The 26,757-nt window shown below is 42.5% G+C and overlaps 2 protein-coding genes across 6 annotated transcripts in view; one reads left to right on the top strand and one right to left on the bottom strand.

The window, feature by feature from the left end:
- Positions 1-7,240, top strand: part of STAU1 (staufen double-stranded RNA binding protein 1) — a 52,755-nt gene extending 45,515 nt beyond the window's left edge. For all 5 annotated transcript variants that reach the window (XM_073309472.2, XM_073309476.2, XM_073309471.2 and 2 more), the window contains 5 exons: positions 1,262-1,334; positions 2,627-2,946; positions 3,709-3,831; positions 5,402-5,487; positions 6,182-7,240. In XM_073309472.2, the coding sequence (XP_073165573.1) occupies positions 1,262-1,334; positions 2,627-2,946; positions 3,709-3,831; positions 5,402-5,487; positions 6,182-6,269 (690 nt within the window). In that variant the 3' untranslated portion in view covers positions 6,270-7,240. The remainder of the gene's footprint in view (positions 1-1,261; positions 1,335-2,626; positions 2,947-3,708; positions 3,832-5,401; positions 5,488-6,181) is intronic.
- Positions 7,241-11,214: 3,974 nt separating this feature from the next.
- LOC140897159 (retinol dehydrogenase 10) lies at positions 11,215-26,037 on the bottom strand. Its single transcript, XM_073309545.1, has 5 exons — positions 25,582-26,037; positions 18,361-18,459; positions 15,836-15,981; positions 12,001-12,132; positions 11,215-11,332 (listed from the first exon to the last, which is right to left on the bottom strand). The coding sequence occupies exons 1-5, from the start codon at positions 26,035-26,037 to the stop codon at positions 11,215-11,217; spliced, it is 951 nt and encodes a 316-aa protein (XP_073165646.1).
- Between the last annotated feature and the right edge of the window lie 720 nt (positions 26,038-26,757).

Raw genomic sequence — 26,757 nt, 5'->3', positions numbered from 1 at the left:
GTGCAATCCACGCCATCCTCCAGATCATTAATGAAGATATTGAACAAAACTGGCCCCAGGACCGACCTTTGGGGCACTCCACTTGATACCGGCTGCCAACTAGACATGGAGCCATTGATCACTACCCATTGAGCCCGACGATCTAGCCAGCTTTCTATCCACCTTATAGCTTGTGATATTTAAAATCCTTGGTCTGAGGACCTAAGCTTCAGCAGGCTTATATCAGACCTCATGATAACATTATTTTTATGTAGCTTAATATTGGATTCTGTTGGGTACTTAAAACAATTGAAAAGTTTTTCCCTTGGTTTATACATTTAGAAATTTGACTTCTACTGACTAATGATGCTTGAAATTAATAAGATATTTTTCTCCCTTTGTACACCAATGTTATCTATGTCATTACTGCTCTAGGAATAGTGATAACTACAGCTAAGATTTTGTCACGGTTATTTTTAGTAAAAGTCACTGACAGGTCACAGGCAATAAACAAAAATTCACGGAAGCTGTGACCCGTCTGTGACTTTTGCTGCTGCGACTCCATGGTTTCCCCTGCTTCCATGGTGGCTGGGAGCTGCAGGGTTCTCCTCTTTCTCCCGTCCCCCGTCTCTCCTTCCCACCCCGCCCCCCAAGGCTGTCCCTGGTCACTGGAACCCCAAAGAGGGCACCCTGAGGAGGTTGTCGCCTGTTGCTGGAACCCTGCCGGGGCCCTGCTGGCTGCCAGTTCCAGTCCCACAACCCCAGGGGCTGAAGCAGAAAATGTCATGGAGGTCTCTGGAAGTCAAGATTTGTAGAATGGACAGGGTCAAAACTTGGCTTAATTTGAAACCATGAATTAATGGATAGTTTTTTAAATAAATCCTTTCAGTTTACATTTACGATACAGTACCATACTTCCTTTTGAGAAGGCATAGTAATCTCAGGCAACTCATATGGCTGTGCAGTCAGCTTTAAAGATTCAGACTAAGCTTTATTATCTTCAGCCTAGGTTCACTTGAGCCCACTCAGTTTAACAGTACCAACCAAGAGTATCCAGTTCTGAGCTACAATGCTTTTCAGTAGCACTTACTCATAGACTAAATGTAGTCTTGCCTACCTAGTGTGTGTATGATTCACTTAATTTGTTTTGTTCTTGCATGGCTATGTAAAGATTAAGTTCTGGGTATGCAACTGGAATCCTTTTCTAAAGTTTTGTGACAATTGAACCACTTAGATCGTGAAATCTTTAAGGAAAAGTTATTGGTTTATGGGTTTTTTTTAGACACCAGTAAAGAAACCAGGCGATGGAAGAAAAGTAACCTTCTTTGAACCAGGCACTGAAGAAACTTCAGCTAGTAAGTGAAATGACTGAAATTAATTTGGCCCTTTATTTTATTATGGGTGTATGTTCGCAAGATATGTTCCGTTCTTGACTTGATTGCTGCACTTAGCCTGCTGTGTATATGGAGTACCAGATGAGCTTTCTTTAAGGAGCTGCCTTATTGCAAATAGTTCTGGTTCTGCTCGTCAGGTCTCAGATGAATGAGCATGGATTTGTGTGAATTAGTCCTTAAAAGTTTATTAATAGAGGGGCTTGATTGTGCCCCAAGTTACACCCATCTTCTGGCTATGAAACTTTATTTGCTTCCAAGATCATTTTCCTCGCTTGTGCTCTGACTTTGTCATCCCTTCCCTCATCCATTTCTAGTGTTCATCCTGTAGTCATGCCCTACCTAATTTATCTAATCTACCATGATGCTGACCCCTGCCTTTGATCTGCCACTGTACCCACCCCTCAGATACACCACCTCATATTCTCCCATGGTACTCCGTATGAGCCTCTGTCAGGGGATAAAGGGACAGAACTTCTGCAAAAGGTCACTACCTTATCCTCTTCGAAATCTCTTCTTAAATCTAACTTCTGCCATGGTGCCTACAAATAACTATTGGTTGACAACAGTTAGGCAGGCGGTGAGCTGTGACTTCTGCTTATTGTATGACATGCTTGCTTACTAACCTCATGTTCCTCCTCATGTGTTCTCCTCAACCTGCTGTGTCTTGTCATAACCTAGATTGTAAGCTGTCTTGGTCCGGGATTCTTTTTACCACCTGTACAGTGCTTAGCACAGTGAAGTCTGGTCATTGTGTGGTTCCCTATGCTGCTATTGTGATTCAGATAACATAGTAAAATAATGACAGGTGCATCCGATGAAGTGAGCTGTAGCTCACGAAAGCTTATGCTCAAATAAATTGGTTAGTCTCTAAGGTGCCACAAGTCCTCCTTTTCTTTTTATAGTAAAATAAGAGACCCTGATGTCAAAGGCCACCTGGAGTGTAGCTGCAGCAACGCAAGATAGCTCCACTGGAGAGGCTGTAGTCAGGGCACTTGGGGATAAAGGGGCACCTTTGGCAGAAACAGCCGTTGCATTGAATAATTCATTCAACGCAGCATTGCAAATACTACCCAGGGTGCAGTTGCACCCTTCCGAAACAGTGGAGATGAATCAAGCCCAGTAAGTGTGACTACTTTTGAAACACAACAAAAACTTGTAGATGTTTAGAGATTTATAAATTCTTAGGTGTATGCTGACCAGGCTCCCTTGATAAATGACTAGAATCTATTTAATGTGTACCTCTCTCTCTTCAGGTAATAAAGATGATGAGTTTAGGATGCCTTATCTCAGCCATCAGCAGCTTCCTGCTGGAATTCTTCCCATGGTCCCAGAGGTTGCACAAGCTGTAGGAGCCAATCAAGGACATCACACCAAAGACTTCAACAGGGCAGCCCCTAATCCTGCCAAGGCTACAGTAACAGCCATGATTGCTAGAGAGCTGTTATATGGTGGTACATCTCCTACTGCTGAGACCATATTGAAGAATAACAACTCATCAGGCCACGTACCCCATGGACCACTCACTAGGCCCTCTGAACAGTTGGACTACCTTTCCGGTGTTCAGGGAATCCAGGTAAATGTTCAATCTGAGGTATAGCTGGAAAAATATTATATAGGGTTTACCATACTAGATTAGATGGCTATTTAATAAAATTTTCTCTGCCAATTGCTTCTGATTCTGAGAGTACTTAAGTTGCCCTCGGCTTCCTATTAATATTTTTCTCCAGCTGGAAAACCTTTTGAATTTTAGAGTTTTAGTATTTGAAATATGCATTTCTTTGATTCATGTCCTACCTTAATTCAGTGCTATTTCAAAGTCTATTTTTAAGAAATGGAATTAAGTTCCATTTTGTAAAGTGTTTCCTTAACGTGAGAATATATAGCCGACCAATATTGGCTGATCCAAATTTAAGTTTTTGAAAAATCCCTGGGTACTTTGACACTTGCTGTAGGCTACAAATTAGTCATCTTCCATATTTTCTTTAATAGGAATTTACATTTCAACTACTGCATTGCATTAATACAAACAATTTCATGGATAAATTATACTATGAAGAATTTAAAATGGCAAGTACCCATGGTCGGAATAATGACAGCAACAGTAACTTTTATACAGCACCTTTCATCTAGGAGCTCTTATGTGTTCAAGAATTATTACAGGTTCAAAGTTAGGCTTCAGAATAAATGGTTTTACTAGTTTTTATAAGAATCATTGTTCAATTAGATTGAACATGGTTTTGTGGTGAGGGCAGATACTACATAGTGGCTGGAATACATTTACTCTTATCACAGTTCATTGAGAATAACTGAAGCATTTTTCTTTTTTTTTCCTCAGGTGGAATACAAAGACTTTCCAAAAAATAACAAGAACGAGTTTGTATCTCTTATAAACTGTTCCTCTCAGCCACCACTGATCAGCCATGGAATTGGAAAGGATGTAGAATCTTGCCATGATATGGTATGACAACTATCACTGATTTACTATCTTCTTTGGTCTGCATTGAGCAAGGGGTGCAATTGATCATCCAAGACGTCATTTCACAGCCAAATATCTTTGCTGTGTAATTGGTTAATTTTTCTCCGACATGTTGCAAACCTCAGAAGCACTTAAATTGATTTACTCTATACTGATGTACTTCAGATGTAGAATTGATATTTAAAATGCTAAATACATGCTCACCGTTTTGGCCTATAAAATGTACTTGCTTTCTTATCTTGCTGTGATTAGTTAGCTTACGTGATCATTTAGTAAAGAAAATGTATAAAGTGAACTTTCAGAACATAAATACCTATTGATATTTTCTCATTGGGAACTGAAATACGCTTTTATCTGATTCTATTATAATTCTTCAGGCTAGACTTCCTGCTAAAAGTAAACCAAGATGAAAACAATGTCATTCCCATTAGATAGTACAAGACACTCTCAGATCTAGTAGGTTTTAAAAGGAGATTATCTCCTAGACTGTAAACTTTGAGGGAGAGACCTGGTTGTACCAGTCTGAAAGGTGTTTATATTGTTGGTAACATGCATCTAGTCTATTACAACTTTGAAAAAGTTTGTCATTCCTGGGCTGTTCAGTGGTGAATGGTGTTCTGACAGCCTCACATGGCAGCTTAACTCTTAAATATAATTTAAATCACACAAATATATTTTATCTTTATACTTGGATTATTTATAGGATATTTTATTATATTTTATAATCTTTTAAATTTTTCTAGAGATTTCTTTTTAACCTGACTTATGTCCTCACTTTGAAGTACTCATAGATATCTGCCCATCCTGTTCAAAGAATGTATATAAGATTAGGCATACAAACAGATGTAACAGGAAAAGCTGTAAATTTGGAGAAGAAACTTTAAGACCAGCCTTATGAAATTATTTTACTGTCTCTTGCACGTGTTCATATATTTATCTTTAATTTATGCATATGACATAACTAACCTTTAAGGTTAATATTAAACCAAAAATAATTTTAAAAAAAAAGAGAGAGAGAATAGTCCAAATCCTGATCCTAATCAAATTACTGAAAAATCTTTTTCAGTTCAGCCCAGAAGATGACCTGTTTGTCACATAGTGACAAAACACCTATAGCCTGTTAAAGAGTAATCACACTGTACCTATATTTTCATCCAAATGTAACTTAGTAGCTCACTTTTCCGGCAAAGCATTTTCTGATTCTGTTCATTTTAACCATCTGTGCCTGGTATCAATATGGTTAGAAATAAATAATTGGTAATGACCTCTTTAATGACACAAGTAGCAGGCCAGTGGTGGTGGTCATGTTTGGCACTGTTGGATCCATTGTCCCCTCCCCTAAGAACAAATGCAGTAGGAAATCCAAAGCCACAGCATTCTACTGCTGTCTAGTGCTACAAAATGCTCTTACATGTTGAAACCTTCATCCTTCCTCAATACTAACTACACAGGAGGAAAATTAGACTTGGCTTTACTTTGATGCCTGGTTTCAAGTTGGCCTTTAGTCCTGTTTTCCCCCAAATGAACTAAAAGAAATGACTCTTCTCTTTAGGCTGCACTGAACATTTTAAAGTTGCTGTCTGAGTTGGACCAACAAAGTACAGAGATGCCACGACAAGGAAATGGACCAATGTCTGTGTGAGTGAAAGAAATTAATTCTGGCCAATATTTTTCCCTTGCAGTAAAGTAAAAGTGGCTGTGACCTTTTAAGGACAGCCTTACCTCAGGCAAATAAAATGTTGTAAGGTTGGTTTGTTTTTGTCTTTGGCTTTTTTTGGCCAGGAGAGTTAAAATATCAAGCTATTATCTTGTTAAGGGTGAGAGAACAAGTTTTATGACTAAGCTTGGACATTTTTATGACAGGCCAAAGAAAAGTTATTGGGCTCAATATAGGGGTAATTGGGTGAAATGTAATGGCTCATGATATATACAGGTAGTCTAACTAGATCATCTGATTCTCTCTTCTGGTCTTATGCTCCATGAATCTATTACTCTTACCCACTTGCTTTAACAAATGTTTAGTAGTTCCTTTTTTCAGAGAGTCTTCTGAATATGTAACCATAAACAGAATATCCAGGTTAGCCAGCTTACTGTTGTCTAAATTGCCAATGGAATTGTAAACAAATTCCTTTGCTGCTCAAGAAGTTTGAGCTAATTAAATTATGGAACTGGCAGCACACTTTCTATCAACTCGGAAAAAACTTTATGGGAGCCTGTTGGTTCACGTGAACTCTTTTTTTCGTGGCAATATAAAATCCTCTGTGTCAAGACAGTTAGTGAAAATAGCGTTACAGGAGGATCCTCTGAGTAACGTGGTGTTTCTCATTTCTAGATGTGTGAAACAAGAAATGGAAAGTGACCCTCTCCTCAAACCGGCTAACTCAAACACTTTGGGACAAACACTGGACAGCACTGCCTGAAAAGGCTTTTGACTGGACCCAAACCTGAAAGCACCAGAGAAAATCAAATGCTTCCTATTAATGTAACCTAACCGTTTTAGAGTGCTACAGTCTTTCCAACCTACTGTAGTATCTAAATCATAACCGTTGCTTTTTCTTCAAAGTGATAAATTTTTAGTTTCATTATACTGTTTTGATTGAAATGACACTATAAATTTTTCCTTTAAAAGTTTCTTAATTGTATCTAGAACAATAGCACAGTTTAGAAACTTTGTCTTCGGAGACTGATGTTATCTGTGAACTAACTTGGGAAGATCATATCCATGTATGTGGTTATTTTGTTTTTACTGAAATAGCAAAGTTTCACTGGAAACAAATTGTGTGCCCTCCATTTAAAAAAAAAAAAAAAAAGTCAAGGACTTCGGCAAACTTAACTTAATTCTTCAACGGTTGTATGAATTAAACATTTTAGGAATTTTAAACTTTGTTTGATTTTGGTTAATTTCTAGTTTTCTTGTGGGGAATGGGGGGACTTGAATGCAACAGGAGTTTAAATAATCTCTGATCTATGTTTTAAAGATTGTGTGTGTGTGTGTGTGTGTATATAGATATATATCTATGTATATCTATATATATATAGAGAGAGAGATATATAGTGGCACACAACTCACTACATTACAGGATATGATCTCAGTGTAGTGCATATAAAACTGCAGATTGATTTTCCTTGAGTGCTTTATACTGTTTAATTACATCTCCATGTAGGGCTGAAAAAAATTACCTATGTTTATATATAAACTGTGTTGCTTTTGATGTTGTGTTATTGCACACAAATCTGTGTGCAATAAGTTTTTTGCATATGGTCCAGGTAAAGCACGATAGCCTTGCAAGTTAAGTACTGCTTCAGTTCATTGTTTACGCTGGAATTTTTTCTCCCCATGGAATGTAAGTAAAACGTAGTGTTTGTCACCAATAAATGGTAATACTAAAAATTTTTTGGTTAATTTATTCTTGTATGCCATTACTGGGGCTCCTTTTTGATAGGATTTGTAATGCTTGTGATATAGTACGGGCTGTAATGTAAAACTATGAAGTAACTGTACAATGGTTAATCAATAACCTATAAATAACTACTTTTTAGTAATGTGGAGGTTGTGACAAACTGGCTAGGTCAAGGAAATTCAAAAGTAATATGGGTACGCTCTCTGTCTTTGGTGCCACAATGTCTAGCTTAAATACATTAATGGGAGCCTTACAAAATTATAACATGATTTTGAAAAGCAACATGGCACAGCAGGTTGAAATGATATCAATACTTAGATCTCTACTTTTAAGTTTTCTTGCTTGCTTGTAATTTGTGTCATAATCTTAGCTTTGCACAGAGTAATTTTTGGGGGGTACTACTTAAACACCCAAAACCTTCCCTCTAGCAGCAAGAATTGGCACCATAGACTGACACATAACAGTGTAACATTTGGATGTGAACTACCTTAAATGTATATTTAACTGGTAACCTGTAGCAGCTCTTCCTAAATATCCACATGCAGTATGTGAAGTAAATGTTCTTCTGAAAAGCAGTTACTGCACATGCTGTTTATTCAAAGTTAAATGTCTCGGCCATATTAAACCTTATTTTGTTCACATTATTAAGCAATTGGGCCATATTAACTGCTTACCAAATTTTTATTAAATCAAAGTTGTTTTTGATCATTATAAGTGCAAAAAGCATTGTAAAGTTTTTTTACATTTGTAGAACTAAAATGCTGTAAATTTAAAAATTAAAAAAAAGACTTGCTAGGCTGAGACTCTGTATTGCAAATTCTTACAACTTAGAAATTCCCTGGAAAATCGTTTATAATGGAAAACCTGAACGATGGTGCAGGTGGTCACCATAGGTCTCTGTTCTGCAGTTGGGTAACTCTTCTCACTAAGCTGAACAGGCCAGCCTACAGTTCTGGCTGTCTTGGCTTGTGTAGCTGTTGAGGTATGACAGTGCTCCACGTGAACTTTTAACAAAAAATATCAAATGTGTCCATTGTCAAATACCTAATGCATTCCTAGATGCACTATCACCATACGTGTATGTGGGACATTAGACACAGGATAAGGTCCCTGGCCCAAAGCCAGATAACAGGACATCAGATTATGGGGAGGTGGGTGGTAAGTGGAGCCAAGAATGTGCAAAAGGAAAGCATTTTTTTTTTCACCTGGAGCTGTACTTGAGCTGCTTTGTTACATTATTGCTTGGGTTTTATGTTCTATTTAGTCCTTCTATTCTATTTAGTCTACTCTTAATGCAGAGTAGGATAGGACAAGTGTATAATAAATACCCAGCTCTTACATAGCATTTTCCATTAGTAGATCTTGAAGTGCTTTACAAAGGAGGCCATATCATTCTCCCCGTTTTACAGATGGAGAAACTAAGGTTCTTGACGTTGAAGTGACTTGCCCAGCATCACCAGGCTAGTAGCAGGCTAGTAGCAGACCTGAAACTAGAACCCAAGTTTTCTGAATCCCTCTCCAGTATCCATGAGGCAATACTGCCTCTGACTTTTTCTGTGCTAAACTCCTATTGCTTTGATCTTCTTAGATCCCTAAAAACGTGCATACACATGACTAAAATGTACAGTGTTCACCATTGGCCAAACTCCTCCCATTGAAGTCAAAATCCCACTGCAAGTCTATAATTCTGGTAAGTCTTGTTTTTGCTAATGAGCCTCATATAAGTAGACTGCAAGATTTATAGTTCTAAAAACATGCCTTTGCATCAGACTCTTGGTTTAATTGGTTTAAGTAATTTTTTCATGCAATGGGAGATTTTGACACAGTCGAACCAGTCCAGGAGCATTTTCTGCTCTCATTAATACAGTCTAGCAAATGGATAATCTTTCTGGGTTTATCTTTTTGTCTAAGTTTAGGGTTACTGACTATAACAATTTCAGTGTCCCAGAACCTAACGAACCTTCAGCAAGGGGAGAAGCTTTGCAGACCAAAAGGTCATGCAATTTAGTAATACAGTGGAACCTCAGAGTTACACACATCTCAGGAATGGAAGTTATTCATAACTCTGAAATGTGCGTAGCTCTGAACTTATGGTGGTTCTTTCAAAAGTTTACAGCTGAACATTGACTTAATACAGCTTTGAAACTACGATGCAGAAGAAAAATGCTGCTTTCCCTTTATTTTTTTTAGCAGTTTACATTTAACACAGCACTATGCTGTATTTGCTTTTTTTCATCTCTGCTGCTGCTGCCTGATTGTGTACTTCTGGTTCCAAATGAGGTGTTTGCTGACAGGTCAGTTCTTAACTTTGGTGTTCATAACTGAGGTTCTGTTGTACTGGGTTTGCCTTTCAAATCGTGACTGAGTGTAAGGAAAATCTAACATTTAAAATATCTAGTCCTGTTCTATCAGTCTCTTAACAATTACACTAACAGCAATTGAGACTGTGATCTTTCTTTTCAGTCTTTGCTTTCTCTCACATGGTAGTAATAGCATTTATATAGCACTTTACGTGTTCTTAGCACTGTACAGACACTAATCCTCACAACATCCCTGTGAGGTAGGTGAGAAAGTTCAATTTACACCGACTTTCAGCATTGAAATCAAAACACACACTTAAGACAAGCTTCACTGTGCTTCACATTGAATCTTCTCACATTTATAAATGGCATCTGTGTTTCATGCTCGTATCCACAGCAGTGGTTTACCTCCTGTGTAGTGGAACTGAGACGACCTATCTGCTCAGCCATGCCTCTTCCTCTTGTCACCAAGTGGTCTGCCTCAAGCTGAGGCAAGCGCTCCCTCTTCAGCCATTGCCTTTAGGCACAAATCCTACAAACTACTGGGATGGGAGCAGCTTTAGATTAGGGTGCCTTCCTCCAAACTTCAGAGCAGACCAGTGATTTCTGGAACCGTCAGCTCTCCCTGCCTCACAGCAGCAGGGTGTGGAGCATGTAAACAAATGTTCCATCTGTGAAGTGCCTGTCCAAGCAGCAACTAAAAGAGAATTGTCTAGTCTGTTCCCAGCCCAAGAACCCTCGTCCTATCAGGGCAAGGGACTGTCTTGGAGATGGTAGGGTTTTCCCCTGGCACAGCATCGATCCACATCACAAAACAAGCATGTGCACAGCATGTATTTACCAGACACCTAGCTTTAACTAACAAGGACCCTGGGTATTCCTATAAAGTCCTAACATGGGCATTCAAGCAGCCATCCTGTAAGATTCTCCCAGCTTTCTAATGGAATATCCCCATAACCAAGTGGATACAGCTGATGAAAAACGAGGTGGGGGGAAATACATTTTTTTGAAATTTTCCTGTTTCTCGTAACTTTTAAAATTCAAAAGAAGTCATCCAGATCTACGGGAGGATTCTTTCCCATACCCCTTACTCTTATCCCCAGCTGAGAACATACAGCATAAAACTTCCCATCCAAAAGCAGCTAAGGGAAGCATGTCTGAAAATACATGACCCCTCCCCTGCTTTATAGTGTGGTGGCCAAGAAGTCCAGAAAACAATTTTAAAAAAAAAAATCCCGGAAAGACGTATTCTCCTCATCTCCTTGCCATCTCCTGGGACTTTAGGTCCAAATACTACTCCAGTTTGGAGCAAAGTCAAAGACCTGATCTCTCTCCCGGCTCTAATGCATAGACTAAAGGATGGGATGTTCAGAAGTGCCTGTGCACAGTGAAGGCACCAAGCATCAGGTGCTGATGCATGTATTTATACCATTCATCTAGCCCTCCCCCTTGTGTGTAGTAACTATTACATAAATGCTGGATGTCGCCAGAATTCTCCTGAAAGCCTGCAGACGTAGACCAAAAGAGCAAGTATGGATCAATATAAGATGCAACCTTTAAGTGTTTCTACACTGAAGTGATTTTATTCACCAGGTTTTCCCAGCTGAGTTTAGATTAAGAAAGTGTTCCAGAAGCTGTTAAAAAATCTGTGCAAGTACCAATCTTCATCTTCCTGTTGCTACGAGATGGCGTTTCGCTTCCCTTTGTCTAATGAATGGATGCATACACTTATCAATACCCAAAAACTTGTGAACAAGAACTTGAACATCCCATGGTAGGAGGCTGGAAATAAAATTTCAGTAATTAAGAAAAGATTTTAATTTTCTCAGATCATTATTCATTTAATTTTTTAGGGCCTTGATTGAATTTGTGGACTAGATCTAAATAATGTATTGAAAGGTGAACAAAACTTACCCAAGAGGATATCTATGCTACCTTCTCCATCCAAAGAAAGAAAAGAATCTTGTATGTGACTAACACTATTCTAATCCAGTAAAAAATTTGTAAGATTAAAGGTGAAAAAGCTGTAACATTATTAAATAATCCATCTTCTCCCTGTCAGATTTCAGGACGTATTCCCCAAACTGCTAATTGATAAACATTAAATGTAATGTAGCTGACAATCTGAAAAAGCCTTTGATAGAGTATCTTACATATCTCCTATTCTAACACATCTTACCTCCATGGTTTTTGCTATTTCAAACATAAGATGTAGGTGTAGCATCTTGCATATTTAAAACAATCTTTTTTAGCAGAGGGGAGAATAGCGTTTCCTAAATAGCAGGCCCAGAACCTTCTGATGTGCTTTTCCATTAAATCTGAATGTTCTAGCCATTTTGGGACCATCAGATAACACTACAGCCAATTATTTCACTTTTAACTGCATCTTGAAACAGAGTACCATCAAAATGAATTAATGTGGCTGCAATTCCCCGAGTGGAAATACTTACTGTTTTGAAACTACTGCAAAGTACATCACTCTGGGGATACATATTATGGGCTGATTATTCAGTATTCCTTTCATTGCTGTCTTCACACAGTCATCTGGTTTTAATGGAGAGAGAAGACCATCCAGCTCTTGCCTAGAAAAACAATTGGTAAGTATTTCATTAAGAAAGAAATCAGTAATTTGGGGAAAATTAGATTCTGTATAACCCTACTGAAACCACCACTGCATAAAGGAAAAGTGTCAACCTTTCCTTTTAAACCATATTAGGTAGATCCAGGGGAGTTCATAAACCAAGGTGTCTAGCCTGTCAACCTGTTCTAATTACAGTAAACGCTGTGTTATCCTGTTATCCAGCGTTTTATCAACCGGAAAGCTCTATTAACCAGCATTTCTGATATCTCCCAATACAAGTCTTCAATTTAGTAACCAGGACTAGTATACTGCCCAGGAGGTTATGTAATTGCACATTCTGCACTGTTTTTATGCAAAAGAGGCAGAAGACACGTAAACAAGCTGATATCAGGGGTTTATTCAAAAAAGCCACTTCCAGGGTATGTCAGAGTCCTTACAGATTCAGCCCAATCTCCTACACCACCTACATCTACAACAGTGATTGATGATGATGACTGAGGCACTGCAAGATCCTGAAGTGCCTTCTGAATCACCAAGGATTAAATTATGTTCAGTATAGTTTAATGTGTATTTTTAGTGATCTGGGTGTATGCCATGCACTGCCCATAGTGATATGTAGTGTCCTAAGATAACCTCCTGTAGAGAAAACTTTACCTGTATACACCTAAGTGCTTCAAGAAACCAACCACTCTGCAGTGCAGTACGACTACTGGATTGGTGAGTAGCTGTAAACTATTTTATACTTGATTCATTTTATTGTATTCTAATTCTTTGAAAATTGGTATTCCGTTGGTAAGTACAACTCTTAGTTAACTATAATTTTTGACTAACTGGCACCCCCATTCCTCCAACATGCTGGATAACAAAGCTTTTACGTTATTAGCTCAGATATCACCTTTGTTGGTGTTGTACAACTTCAAGTGGTCCTGGCTTAAATGAATTTAAACAATTCCGGCTCCTGGTAAGGATTACTAGCAATAATTGCGGAGTTCTTTATATTATGCTAACGTCAAAGGTAACGGTCATTTTTAGTGAGCCTTTGAATTTGTGTAGTAATGATTGTTCCATTCAAAGTGTAGGGGCTGACTCTCAAATGGAACAGCGTCATGTGATATCTTTTTTAAAAAAGCTTTGTTTCTGCAGACCAAATCTGCAGTGTTTTGGGAGTCTGGCTTCATGCAGGCAAGGAAGAGAGTTGCCTGATCTACCTGAAATGATACACCTTGACAAACTGGGCCAAACGCAGAAGTTGGTTGCAACTCTCTCAATTGCCACGCCATTGATTTTTAGTGGAGTTGTGCTGCATGCTGAATCTGGTCCTTTTGTAAGCTGTTTATCAGTTTAGTTTTAATTTAATGACCAACATTAAGCACAGAGCACATTTGTGAGTAGTGCTCCACAGTCATGACTCTAGGTTTACTATCTGAGGCCTGGTCTACACCTGAAACTTAAATTGACCTATGTCGTGCAGGGGGGGTGAGAAATTCACACCCCTGAGATTCAGAGACTTTAAGGTCAGAAGGGACCCTTGTGATCATCTAGTCTGACCTCCTGCACGTGGCAGGCCACAGAACCTCACCACTCCTGACACAGACCCCTAACTTCTGGCTGAGTTACTGAAGTCCTCAAATAGATTCATAGATACTAAGGTCAGAAGGGATCATTATGATCATCTAGTCTGATCTCCTGCACAACGCAGGCCACAGAATCTCACCCATCCACTCCTGCGAAAAACCCCTCACCTATGTCTGAGCTATTGAAGTCCTCAAATCGTGTTTTAAAGACTTCAAGGAGCAGAGAATCCTCCAGCAAGTGACCCGTGCCCCATGCTACAGAGGAAGGCGAAAAACCTCCAGGGCCTCTTCCAATCTGCCCTGGAGGAAAATTCCTTCCTGACCGCAAATATGGCGATCAGCTAAACCCTGAGCATATGGGCAAGATTCACCAGCCAGATACCCAGGAAAGACTTCTATAGTAACTCAGATCCCACCCCATCTAACATCCCATCACAGGCCATTGGGCCTATTTACCATGAATATTTAACATGATTTTGGTAATTAAATTGATCTTTATCTCATCATACCATCTCCTCCATAAACTTATTGAGTTTAATCTTAAAGCCAGATAGGTCTTTTGCCCCCACTGCTTTCCTTGGAAGGCTATTCCAAAAGTTCAATCCTCTGATGGTTAGAAACCATGGTTTAAAGACTTCAAGTTACAGAGAAGTCACCATTTCTGCGACTTTAAACCAGCAAGTGACCCATAAGATGTAGTTAAGCTGCCCTAAACCCTGGGATAGACACCACTTGTTCGACAGAAGAGTTCTTCCATCACCCTAGTTACTGCTTCTTGAGATAGTGGATTTATTACAGCAATGGAAAAACCCCTTCCATCATGGTAACAAGTGTCATACACAACTGTAGCTTAGCTGTACCTGTACCACTATAGCACTTGTAGTGCAGACATGCCATACATGAGGGTCTCGTACCCAAGCTGTAGTTCTTTTTGAACACCTCCACATTAGTTGAGTTCTGGTCTACTGGGTGCTCATCCTCTTTGGACAGATGAACTGGGAGCTCAGCATTAAAATTCAGTTATACATGAGTGTGGCGGGAGAGGGGAGGCCTACCTCCAGCCCCTAACCCTGCAAAACACACTTAAAAGGTATGATGGCTTATGATATTACTCCTATGTGGTGGGGAGAAATACTATATACCCTGTCGTGTTTCATCACCTGGAATTTATTCTCATATCGTGGGATATTTATGCCCACTCCCCCTGGCCAGAGAATCATGCACTCTTTGCAAATTCTATACAGGCTACTTCATTAATAAAAATCTTTGCACAAAATTAGCACCTTGCATTCAGGGGCCTCCAGGTGTTTTGCACTTAATGCTCCTGTGATTGTGCAAATAGGTAAACTTGAAGCTGAGTGACTTGTCCAAGATCTCAAAGTGGTAGAGTCAGGAATACAACAAGGGCATCCTTTCTCCTGGTCCTGTGCTGTAATGTGGATCTGGTCTTATAAATGGAGAAATCTATTTCAGTATAGGGTTCCTCCCTTTCTTACAGGAAGGTAATCTTTATTTTCATGTTAGTGTATCATTATCCAGAAGGTTCACTCTAGTTTGAAATGTTTTGGTCTTGAGGGAACATGTGAGTACTGACAGTTCCTGCAATTTGGAATTGCCAAAGTTTGCTACAATTTTCCCCTGGTTTCTTGGTCATGGCCAATCATTCTAGATGATCCATTTCTAGCCTGAGTCTTCTCACAGAAGCTCTCATTTGCATCCACGCCTCAGAGGAAGGATGGTTCATACTTTCATTTTTGTAGGTAAGGATTTTACAAGTTCTCTTTACTTTTATCAAGAGATGCCAGCTTTACATTCTGATTTTGCTGTCTGCCCTTTCTTAAAAAATATCAGTGTTCTACACTAGTGATCCAACCTGCTATAATTCAGTAATATTAAGGGACAAGTACGCTAGGCTAATTAAAGGAGAGTTTAATTGCTCTATTATCTGAGCACCTGAACCAGGGCAGAATTGCTGCAAGGCTAAATGTTGGGGGTGTCTGCTGATTCTAGTAGTCTACAAAGTCAGCTGGAGTTGTTCTTTCAGGTTCCCTAACAACTGAGGAACTGACCCTGGTAGCAGCTGGACAGGTGTGATATGTCTGCGAATGAGTCAAATGTAAATGGTTTTACCTGATTCTACATCCAGTGAACATGCCCGTGTCAACAAGACAGGGGCACACCAGAGTAGTCTTCACTCCATTGATTCGATTGGCTTTCAGCTGATGGCTAAGAGCTTCATGGAATCCAACTACTGCGAACTTGCTTGCACAGTAATCCTGCAGGAAATGAGACTTTGGCTAGTGGTAGGTGGGGGAAGAGGCTTGTTCTTACTGGAAACACTCCTAGGTAGTAGATGGCAATTGCTAGCTTAGCTACGGGAGTGCAGCAGGCTGGCTTCTCTGCACAGAGCAGGTTTGCTCATTGAACCAAAGCATTCCCTTGAACATACACTGAAAATGGACACTCCTGTGACCTGCTTGGTTTTCCACATGCCACCTTTCAATATTGTTATGGGTTGGGTTAAAATCTCATTGAAACTGTGATGGGTGTGACGCACCCTTAAGATAGCTGTACAAAACATCTAAGCGGCCCCACCTAAAACAGGGCATAATGGAGTCTGCCCAGAAACAACCATCATGTAGGAAATCAGTGGGTGCTTAGCACCACCTGCAGCCAGCTCCCTCTGCCAATTTCCTCCCCCCATGCCTCCTGTCCACTGGTGGCCCTGCTGATCAACTGCTCCCCCTCCCTCCCTCCCTCCCAGCACCTCCCACACACTGCAATCAGCTCTTCTGCGGCATGCAGGAGGTGCTGGGGGGAGGGGGAGGAGCGGGGATACGACATGCTCGGGGCGGGGGGTGGAACTGAGCAGCAAGAGGCAGGGCAGGAGGTTGGTGGAGTGGGGGTGGGGTCTGGGGTGGGTAAGGATGGAGCACCCCCTGGGAAAGGAGGAAGCTGGTGCCTGTGGGTGGGGGGTTTTGACAGGGTACTGTTTAAACATGGGTGGGACAAACTGAAGTGTAGATAGAAACTGAGAGAATACACAGAAACTGAAGCAAGACATACTGGGAGAGAGCGAGAGCCTGGACAACATGGTGTATGACCCTGGAAGAAAATAGTGAAGGGACTTCTGGGTCTGGTGCTGGATAAAGAAGCTTGAGGCTGTAAACAAAGAAGCTATCCCGTTTTTCCGTTCCTCTTGTGTTAGAAGAAGCAGGACTTTATACACTTCTTGATTGATTAAAAAACATCAAAGAAAACATCAGACTCCAACATCAATTTCTGCTCACAGCTGGAATATCCTCTGGGCCTGAGCTTTGACTAGTTACTCAAGTAAAAAGAGGTAAATATTATGGGCCAAAGGATGGTCCCAAGTAAATGGGACACAAGGATGCTGTTGTAGGTTTCAGTGAGTTGGCTGTACTCAAAATATTTTTCCTTTTTACCTCTGATTTAAACTCCTGTCTGTTCCACCATATTGTTCTATAATCTCCTTCATCTCTTTGATCCAGGAGAATGTCTGTCTTTGCCCTTGGAGAAATGCCTTTTACGAGCAATGCCTGCTGATAAACTGCAGGTGCCAATGAGCTAAGGATGTGATCTCAAACCCAATGGGAGTCTTTCCATTGGCTTGGATCTGACTCTGAGCCAGGTTTTTATAGCGCTTAAATGTGCAGTGTGCACAATTGTGAGCCTCACTTCCCCGTACAAATCAGGTCAGTGCAGACCTGAGAAGTGAGGTGTATTTACACCGTCATTCTAGCTTTTTAAAATCCAACCTCTGCATTAATATTGCTCCTGTAATACTTTGCAAATGCCTAATAAATATTGTCACTGCACTTTAAAGGGATGCATAAAAACCTTGTATTTATAATGAAGAAAAATCACCTGTCAGTTTTTCTTAATTTCAGGGACCTCATTTTCCATCCCTTACCAAATTTGGGCCATCAGATTGCTTCTGACGGCCTTTCCATTAGCATCTAATGTCCTATTTTTATTGTACATTCCAGGTAATTTGCGCTCAGAGCTTGAGAACATATTTAGAGGTTTTAGCACCAATAAGCTACTGTGACAAGCAGATCTCTCAATAAACACCCTACTTTTTTAATATGGATAATAGACTGAACTCCACAACACACATTTGAAATATGCTGGGAAAATAATCGGGGTGCTTGCCATAGCACTTTAAGACTTTCCAGGTGCCTGTGATGGAGGTAATGATTACTATTTGCCTTTTAGCTATAAGGAAACTGAGGCTGGAAAGGATTAAGTAGCTTGCCCAAGGCCCCCCAGAGCCAGTGTCAGAGGTGGTATTACAACTTCGGAGTATCCCAGCGCTGTGCTCGGGCCACTAACCTACAACCTCCCTAGTGATGCTTCCTGTTTTATCAACCAAATTTGGGGGGCCTAATCAACCCATGAAATTAATTCCAACTGAAAAGTAAGGCTACAATTTAATCATGGGTATTTTCAGTAAAAGTCATGGACAGGTCACAGGCAAGAAACAAAAAATCACAGTACATGACCTGTTCATGACTTATACCAGAAATACCCCTAATTGAATCTTGGGGGGGTCTGTGGCACCAGCTGCTGGGGGAGCGAGGGGTGTGTGTGTGAAAGGAAAGCACACACTTTGGTGATCCATAGCTACTGACCGTCACACAAGCTGTTGCAAAGAGGCCCAAGGATCCTGCTATCGTCACAATGTGACCATGGTCCAGCTCCATCATTTTTGGGAGGAAAGCCTTGACAGTCTGTATGGACAGAAAGAAGAAAGCTTATTCATGTGCACCATTCGTCTATTACATTTGCACATCTAAGATAGTGGGTACAATGCTCCAAGGTCTGTTTTGCTGATGCTTTGCTAGGACACACATTTATTTCTATTCTTAGCTGCAGCTTAAAAGACTCATGGCTCAACTATTACTGCAGAGAAGCAGCTTCTTTTACTCTCCCTTATTCCATTATGTGGAGTAGATGATTTTTAGGCATTTGCAATTTCCTTATTCCGAATGATCAATGTTTCTGATTTGGCAGCTGCATGGAGATTTTCCCAACATGCAGTAAAGATGCTGACAGGTGTATTTTTATGAACATTCCACAAAGCCCCTGAGCAGCCTTGCTGATTTCAGATGAGAGATTTTTCATGGCTTTCAAGTCAACGATGCATGTGATTTAAAATGAGGCAGCTAGGAGAGATGAGCTTGAGCTGTAAAATTACAACCTGGATTGGAACTTGCCCAACGTTTGGGGGTGTTTGGCTCTGTGGTTTTGGTTTAGCTTCTTATTACATAGAGGCCAAAGCTGTTTTGATTTCAACTCCATCCAAGTTTGGAATAGTTCAGATTCAGGGTTCTGGTTCAAGCCCATATCTAGCAGTTGGCCATTTATATGCTAAACACTTAAGGATCTCGCAGAAACCAGTGTGGTCTGTTTTAGCAACTCAGACATTTTTCTTGTTTTATTAACTTTTATTTGGGCACTTGAGCAAAAGAATGACAGTCTGCCATACAGGGTGTTCACATTTAGAGGTTGTTGAAAACACATCCCTTTAATGTTCAGCTGCAAATGAAGGTTTTCCAGATTGTAGAGCAGTGGCTCTCAACCCTTCCAGACTACTGTACCCCTTTCAGGAGTCTGATTTGTCTTGCATACCCCCCAAATTTCATCTTACTTAAATGACTTGCTTTACAAAAACAGACATAAAAATACAAAAGTGTCACAGCACGCTATTACTGACAAATTGCTGACTTTCTCCTTGTTACCATATAATCATAAACTCAATTGGAATATAAATATTGTACTTACATTTCAGTGTTTAGTATATAGAGCAGTATAAATAAGTCATATGAAATTTTAGTTTGTATTGACTTCGCTAGTGCTTTTTACGTAGCCTGTTGTAAAATGAGGGAAATATCTAGATGAGTTGATGCACTCCCCTGGAAGACCTCTTGCGTTGTAGAACCACTGTTGTAGAGCACTGAGAATATTAGCCTACTGTGGACAGCAACGAGAGCATCAGGGTAATTCAGGCCGCCAGCAGCCTTGTAACCATCCTGTTGGCTAGAGCTGCTCTGCGCAGGCTTAGACAATGGAGTGGTTCCAATGCCAGCAGCCACTCCAATTGTTGCTCCCACTGGTGGAGATGCACTGGCAGGAGAACAGCCACCTCTAATGTAGACAAAGCTAAAATGCAAAATGCAGACGCAGCCCAGAAGCATCTTTACCTTCCAGTGCTGTGCCAAAAGCATCCATGCCAAGAGAGTGAGCACTCTGACAACTGTGCGGCTGTCACGTGGGAGATGTGTTCTGTTGGGTAATGCACTGGTACATGGCTGGAATCCAGCAAAGCTTTCATAAGCTGGCTGGAAGCCAGTGAATCTCAGAGAGGAGCTCTGTCTGCATCCAAAAGTGAAAAACAATGGGAGCTGAGGTGGGTTCTGACCATTTATCATGCACTTACAAACTTTATTCTGCCTTCATAAGGGCCCTGCTACAATCAACCCAAAGTGAGTTAAGAAACCATATTTAAACACTGCTCCAGCCAAAGAGATTTCTATGAAAAAATCTGAATGTTACCCAGGGAGATCAAGTAAATCCAGCCACCATAGCTGTGTCTCAGCCATGTGTTTGATTATCCTAGCCCCTCCCACTTTCCCTATCCTGCCAATTTAGGAAACACTGATGCCCATTTAAAGTTAGTTTTCGGTTGCACATGTGAGATGGTTTTGTGGTGTAACAAGATTAGTTTTCGCTGCAATCCTCTTAAAATGTCCTTCCTCTGATTGTCTTTCAGTGCTGTGAAACTGGGATTAACGGGATCCAGACCTCATTTCCCCAAGTCCTGGTTGATAAGCTACTTTCCAGAATTAGCCACCTACAAACCTAAGTCATACTGAACAATAATTGTCACCAGAATTTAAATGGACAGTTTTATAATACAACATTTTGCATAATGCCTATATGCACTCAGCACTATATCTCCATATGATCCCCCTAAATAAGGAGATGGATGAAACCACATGGGTTAGGTTGTTTCTGAGAGAGTGAGCACAGAATACCTCACGTGGGTTTCTCCTCTGGCTAGCTCTGTAGAGAGAATTTGGTATATTTTCACAGTGTAGTACACACATTTGCAGGATGTCGTCTTGCACTTTTGTCAGATTTTAAATAACATCCTTAAACCATCCATTTCATCCACTAGGGTTTCAGGACATTAGTTTTCTTTGGCTTGGTTTTGGTTTGGCTGCTGTCACAAGAATCTCAATTATGAAACATAGGCTGGTTAGTTGGCTTAAAAACCAGTGTGGCAAGTCAAATGGTGCTAAAGCTTCCTGTAACTTGGTAGATCTGAGCAACCAAATAGCTATATTTGGTTACTCAGCAGAACCAATGTGCATTTTACACAAAGAAACTGAGGCACAGAGCAGTTACATAGGTAGGAGCTATAGAGGGAGTCATCAGCATAGTGGGACGTGGAACCCAGGACTGCTCACTTCGTAATCCTTTGTTGGTTCCGATTGATCACTCTGCTTCTCAAAGCTCATCGACGTGAAGCCAAGACATGAATGGGGAGGGTTCTTCAGCTTTCCCCCTTGCTATGCTGTGTTGCAGTATCTCTTCAACACCAACTCTTTTGTTGTTGATCTTAGCCTGGCCACCAGAGGAGGTTTCATTCACCAGGGAAATTCTGGGCGGCAGCTCGGAGTTCTACCTCGGAAACCACCCTGGCATGTATATGTTATCACAGGGATTGGAACACTCTGCTTGGCTGACTTTTCTAAACACACACAGCTGAGCTGGCACTGCCCAAGCAATGCAGATTGAGAAATACCTTCAGTGTGTTTTCACAGATGCTATGTGGCCCGCTCTGTCAAAGTATTTCTAAAACATATGGATGACCATTCAGTTCTCCTGACTAAGGTGAATCTATGGATATAAAATCACTGATGCAGCCATGTCTGAGTGTGCCATTTATGAGACAGACTGTTCTCATTCAAGATCAATGCCTTTCTCGTGGGAAGAGTCAAGTTACTTAGTGGAGAAATATTTAAAGGGATCTTATCAAGACTTCAAAGCCTGGAAAATTCAATCTGACTTAATTTTTGGCCATAAATTAACACTTTTATGTTGAGTAAAACCAATTCAAAATGTTGGTTTTATAGTTTTGGAAAATCGGAAATTTTTTTTCCCCTGAACTCTGCTTAGGGTGAGTTTGAGAGTTTGTAATGAATGAATCAGGGACTGTATTTTTTTTTATTCTGTTTGTCCAGCAGCTAAGGGGCTCCTGGTCCAAGACTGGGCTTCCTACATGTTACTATCATAAAAATAATAAATTATAACAATCCTTGGAGAGACCCCAAAATAGAACAATCAATTCACTCCTGAACTGTGTCCCACAGGACCCTGAGGTTCTGCATAGTCTAAACTGTAAAATATTTGATCATAAATGATCACAGGGTCTATTTTCACATGTAGGAAGGGTTATGATAATTTACTGCTTTTGGATTCAATGCTCTGATTTTCTAATGTTTTGGTTCAAAAAATATGAGCATGAGAACCTTGCTGCTTTTATTAGATCAGCAATCCATCTAATTTAGTATCTGATCTCTCTCAATAACAAGTGCAGGATGCTTCAGAGGAAGGTATAAACCCACCCCAGTGGGGGTTATCTCTGTTCTCTGTTGGTGACCTTATCAAGCCTTAGAGTACAATGACCGATTGCCATTACTTTTAATTTTAGCTAGGGGATAGCTGCTCCAAATGTAATTTTTATACTAAATTTCATCTTGGACTAATAAAATGACAAATAAATTGTATAACTACCTAGTCTAAAAATGAGACGGTAGTATACAGACCTGAAGGAAAACAGGTGCGAGTGTGATCTAGACTGGATCATGTACAGGACTAGAATACCTGGATTCTATTCCCAGTTTTTTCACTGCATTTGTATGCTGTTGGACAAGTCACTTAATGTTTCTGAACCTTACATTTTCCCTTCATCCAACTTTGCAAAGTGCTTTGAGATCTATTGATAACCCTGACTCAAATCTTTGGAATTTTTTGTACTACAAAATATTGAACTCTAGCAGTGAGTAGAGGGGTCTTCCCAATGAAAAGGGAATCTCAACCTGCCTCCAAAAAGGTTAAGAAGGAACTAATATTTCAAATGTTAAACTGTGATGCCAGGACCCATTTAGAAGGCAGAGATTGTAGTAAAAAATGGTCAGGGCTGGTCTTACCATGAGGCGAACTGAGGCAGCCGGTGCCAGACTGGGGGGGGGGGGCACCACTAGGCTCCAGAGTTTTAAAGTTTTGGCCCAAGTGAAGGAGAATGAGGGTGTCATTTGAGCTCCCCGCTTCAGGTGCCAAAATGTTGTGGGAAGTGAGCTGTAGCTCACGAAAGCTTATGCTCAAATAAATTGGTTAGTCTCTAAGGTGCCACAAGTCCTCCTTTTCTTTTTCCTAATCGCACTGTAAGGCTTGTAGCTTTCCTTTCTTCCAGCCTTCCACTCCCCCCGGTGGAGCTGAAGCAGCAGGTAGGAAACGCGAGGGCAGACAGGCCTTGGGGTGCCTGCCACCGCTTCAGCCAGCTGGCCTCCCACACCTGCTGCCAAGAGGGCAAGAGCATGGGCTGGTAAAGAAAAATGGGTGTCCAAAGCCCTTACCCTCGGCTGCGGCAGGCGAGGTGGCTACAGCCTGGGAGACCTTTGCGGAAGCAAGTGAGGACGAGGCGGCAAATGTGCTGGAGGCAGACCTAGACCTGCAGCCAGGCAACGTGGCAAGGGCAGGCAAAAGCTACTGCACCCAGTATTCCCACGAGGTCTCCCATCCAAGTACTAAGCAGGCCTGACCCTGCTTGGCTTCCAAGATCAGGCATGTTCAGGGTGGTATGGCCATAGACGCTGTTGACTACCACTTTGCCTTTAAGCAAGAACACAGACATGCCCTGCCTGCTCCATGCTGCCGATTCCCTCTCCCCACAACACGCTCACGCCCACACCACCAGCCTCACACCCCTCCCTTGCCACACCAACACTCCCACCCTGCACCACCATCCACAGCCCCTGACCCGTGGCCCACACACACCACGCCTAAGCCTCCTCCCCACCCCCCCACAAATACACCCCCCTGCAACCCCCTGTGACCCTCACCACACACTGAGGTCCTGAGATGGGACCCTCACAAAGCTCCCCTGCCACACTCACACCCCCCGCCACAAAACCCTGCGCACCACCCCCAGGCGCAACGCACCACCCAGGACGGGGCTGCCTCCTGCTCCCGTGCCTTACCTGCACGCACCCTACAGGGGCAGCTCCCACACAACCCGCTTTGCTCACAGCTCTCACGCCTCCCTAGGGACGCCCTCCTGCACTTGGCTTGCCTTTTGCTTGCTCCGGGAAACCCAGGATGTGCGCCCCGGAGGCCTCGCCCTGCCCCGTCTCCCACTTCGCAAGGCCCCGGGGGAGGCAGGATGGGCCACCACCTCCTTCTCAGGGAGACCAGCCCAGAGGCGACCAGCACCCACCTTCCCACTTACTGGCCCTGAGCCGAGGCAGCGACAGCTACAGGCCTGCAGCCAGCCTTCCCAGGCAAAAGGGCCACCTTCGGGCAGCAGCTGCCTCTCTCCCCTCACTTTTAAAGGGCCAGCTGCCAAGGAGGCATGCTGGCAAAGGACTTCCCTAAGCAGCCACCCCAAAGGCCCAGGCTGCACCGCATGCAGGGCTGGCCTTACCACCATGGGGCGAACTGAGGTAGCCGCCTCCGGTGCCAGACTGTAGGGGGCCACCAGTAGGACCCAGAGTTTTAAAGTTTTGGCCCAAGTGAGGGGGCATGGGGGCATCATTTGAGCTCCCCGCCTCAGGTGCCAAAATGTTGTGGGACAGCCCTGGTAAATATCCTCCTTCTGATGCTTGTCTCAACAGGACGTGCTCACTTCAAGCTCTAGCTGGATGTGGATACAATCGTGCAGGGCTCTACTCACCAGCAGTGCCTGGCCTGTGGCATCTGGCTCGGGCAGCCTGGGGGTGCAGTGCACTCGGGACTGGTGGCCAGTGGCTGGGGGGCTCCCACTTCCCACGCCACTTCCTGTCCAGAAGCTCGGGTCCCTTGGACAGTGCCAGCATCCAAACTATGGCCCGGCCCCGGAGCAGTAGCCCGTGCTCCCGGTCTGCCAACGCCCCACCTCTCCGCCCCATTGTGATGCAATGCCCTTCTGCTACCATCGCTCGAGAGCCCCTGGGAGGAGCACGCGATGCACTGCCCCTTTCCCTCAGCCCCCTGTCCTGCGCCACCCCTTCTCCTTGAGACACCTCAATGTCCAAAGTCAGACAGGGAATCAACAGCACCCAAATACAGGGAACCCACCCTGTCCCAAATCCCTGAACAATTGGATGGGTTCTGCTGCAGCATGTCCTGAAGGCCAAGACTTTGGCCTTCAGGGATAAAGGGGTGGGTGAATTCCCAGGTAGAGGGGCCCTGCCACATCTCCCTCTGCGCTGGACTCTAATTCACTTCTGCCGTTGGTCTAAAATAGGCCACATCGGTTGCCTTCAGGATGTGCTGGAGAGTGAGTAGTCAGAGTCAGTCCTTGTCACAAAGAGCAGACCTGAAGAAGAGCTCTGTATAAGCTCAAAAGCTTGTCTCTTTCCCTAACAGAAGAAGGTCCAATAAAAATCATTCTCATCCACCTCATCTCTAATAAAGAGCATAAATAAATGAAAGAGGCACGCTGAGGTAAAGTGACTTCTCTAGGGTCTGAACAGCAGAGTAAGGAACAGAAACCAGGGCTTGCTTCCAAGCCTGTGCCCAATGCACAAGAGCACCCTGCCTCTCAATCATTTTATACTTGGTTTTCTGCACTAAATGACACTTACCCAGAAATGTGCATAGCAGTTAGTCTTCATGGTCCTTTCCAGAAGTTCGTCTGAGCACTGCAAGATCGGTTTCCCTGCTACAACCCCAGCATTATTTATCAGGACGGTGACATCTCCCGCCTCCCGTCGCACTCTCTCTGCAGTGTTATAGACGTCCTCTCGCTGGCTCACGTCACAGGTGTAAGCATAAGCCTTGGCCCCTAGCTCCCTCACCTGCACTGCAGTCTTTTCATTACCATCTGTGTCTATATCCCACAGGACAAGCGTCGCACCTTTTTGGGCGAGTTCTAAAGCAAAACGCCGACCCAGTCCTTTTGAACTGGCCGTACCTGTTATTAAACATATTTCATTGGTGACTCTTTTCTCTGCGGGCCTCTTTATCCACCGCACAAGGGACTGGATTATATAGCCCACAACTTTAGCTGTGAGTAGCAGAAAATCTATAAGCACACCCATTGTTTCTTTTAAAATAAGAGCAGCTTATGGAACACCAATGTAGTGAAGGCCTCAGGCAGCACAGTCCAGACAGGATATATAGGGAAATGCAGGATTAAGAGATTATACTGGCCTGCCACCATTAGCAATAAGTGGGAGGGATCTCTACTACAATGGAGGTATTAGGGGCCTGATCCCGCAAGGTGCTAAGTGCCATTGATTCTCATTGACTTCACCAGGAATTGAGAGCACTCAGCCGCTTGCAGCAGGATCAGCCCTTAGATTCGCGGCTCAGGGCTTTTCTGAACGTGTAACAGTGGGGGAGGGTTTCTTGTATGAAACATTGCACAAGCTCGACCTCTGACTGCCACAGTTGCTGCCCTGAAACCACTGACGTGCTAAATGTCAGAGTCCTGCTTGCTTTTGACGCGAAAACTGTGATTCGTGCACAGCAAAGCACTGGACTGGAATGAAACAGGCACGCTGCTTTCCAGGACACGTTACGCTTTCTCTTCGCTGTCTTTGTCCAGACTCCCGCCCAGTGGTCTCAGGCCCACCTGGGCACAGGACCTGCTTGATGGGGCTTTAGCAACCCAGACCCGCCCTGGCCTGTGGCTGCCAGAGAGAAGGGACAAACCAGACCCTTGCACCCCAGGCCCATCTCCTGCTCCTACAATAGGGGGTTGCACAACCGCTGAGCCTTTCTGTGTCTATCTCCACACTAGCCAGCGGGGAGGGAGC

The sequence above is a fragment of the Lepidochelys kempii genome, chromosome 13 (assembly GCF_965140285.1).
Source record: "Lepidochelys kempii isolate rLepKem1 chromosome 13, rLepKem1.hap1, whole genome shotgun sequence".
Lineage (NCBI taxonomy): Eukaryota > Metazoa > Chordata > Testudines > Cheloniidae > Lepidochelys > Lepidochelys kempii.
This window is presented reverse-complemented; position numbering and strand designations above follow the sequence as displayed.

Bases quoted from the DNA above. Each gene is read 5' to 3' on its own strand.
- LOC140897159 (XM_073309545.1), bottom strand. From the start codon at position 26,037: ATGGGTGTGCTTATAGATTTTCTGCTACTCACAGCTAAAGTTGTGGGC. The intron at 15,982-18,360 runs GTCAGTAGCTAT...CATTTCCTGCAG, and splicing joins TTGCAACAGCTTGTGTGACG to GATTACTGTGCAAGCAAGTT. The intron at 11,333-12,000 runs GTAAGTATTTCC...TTTTATTTCCAG, and splicing joins TTTGCAGTAGTTTCAAAACA to CCTCCTACCATGGGATGTTC.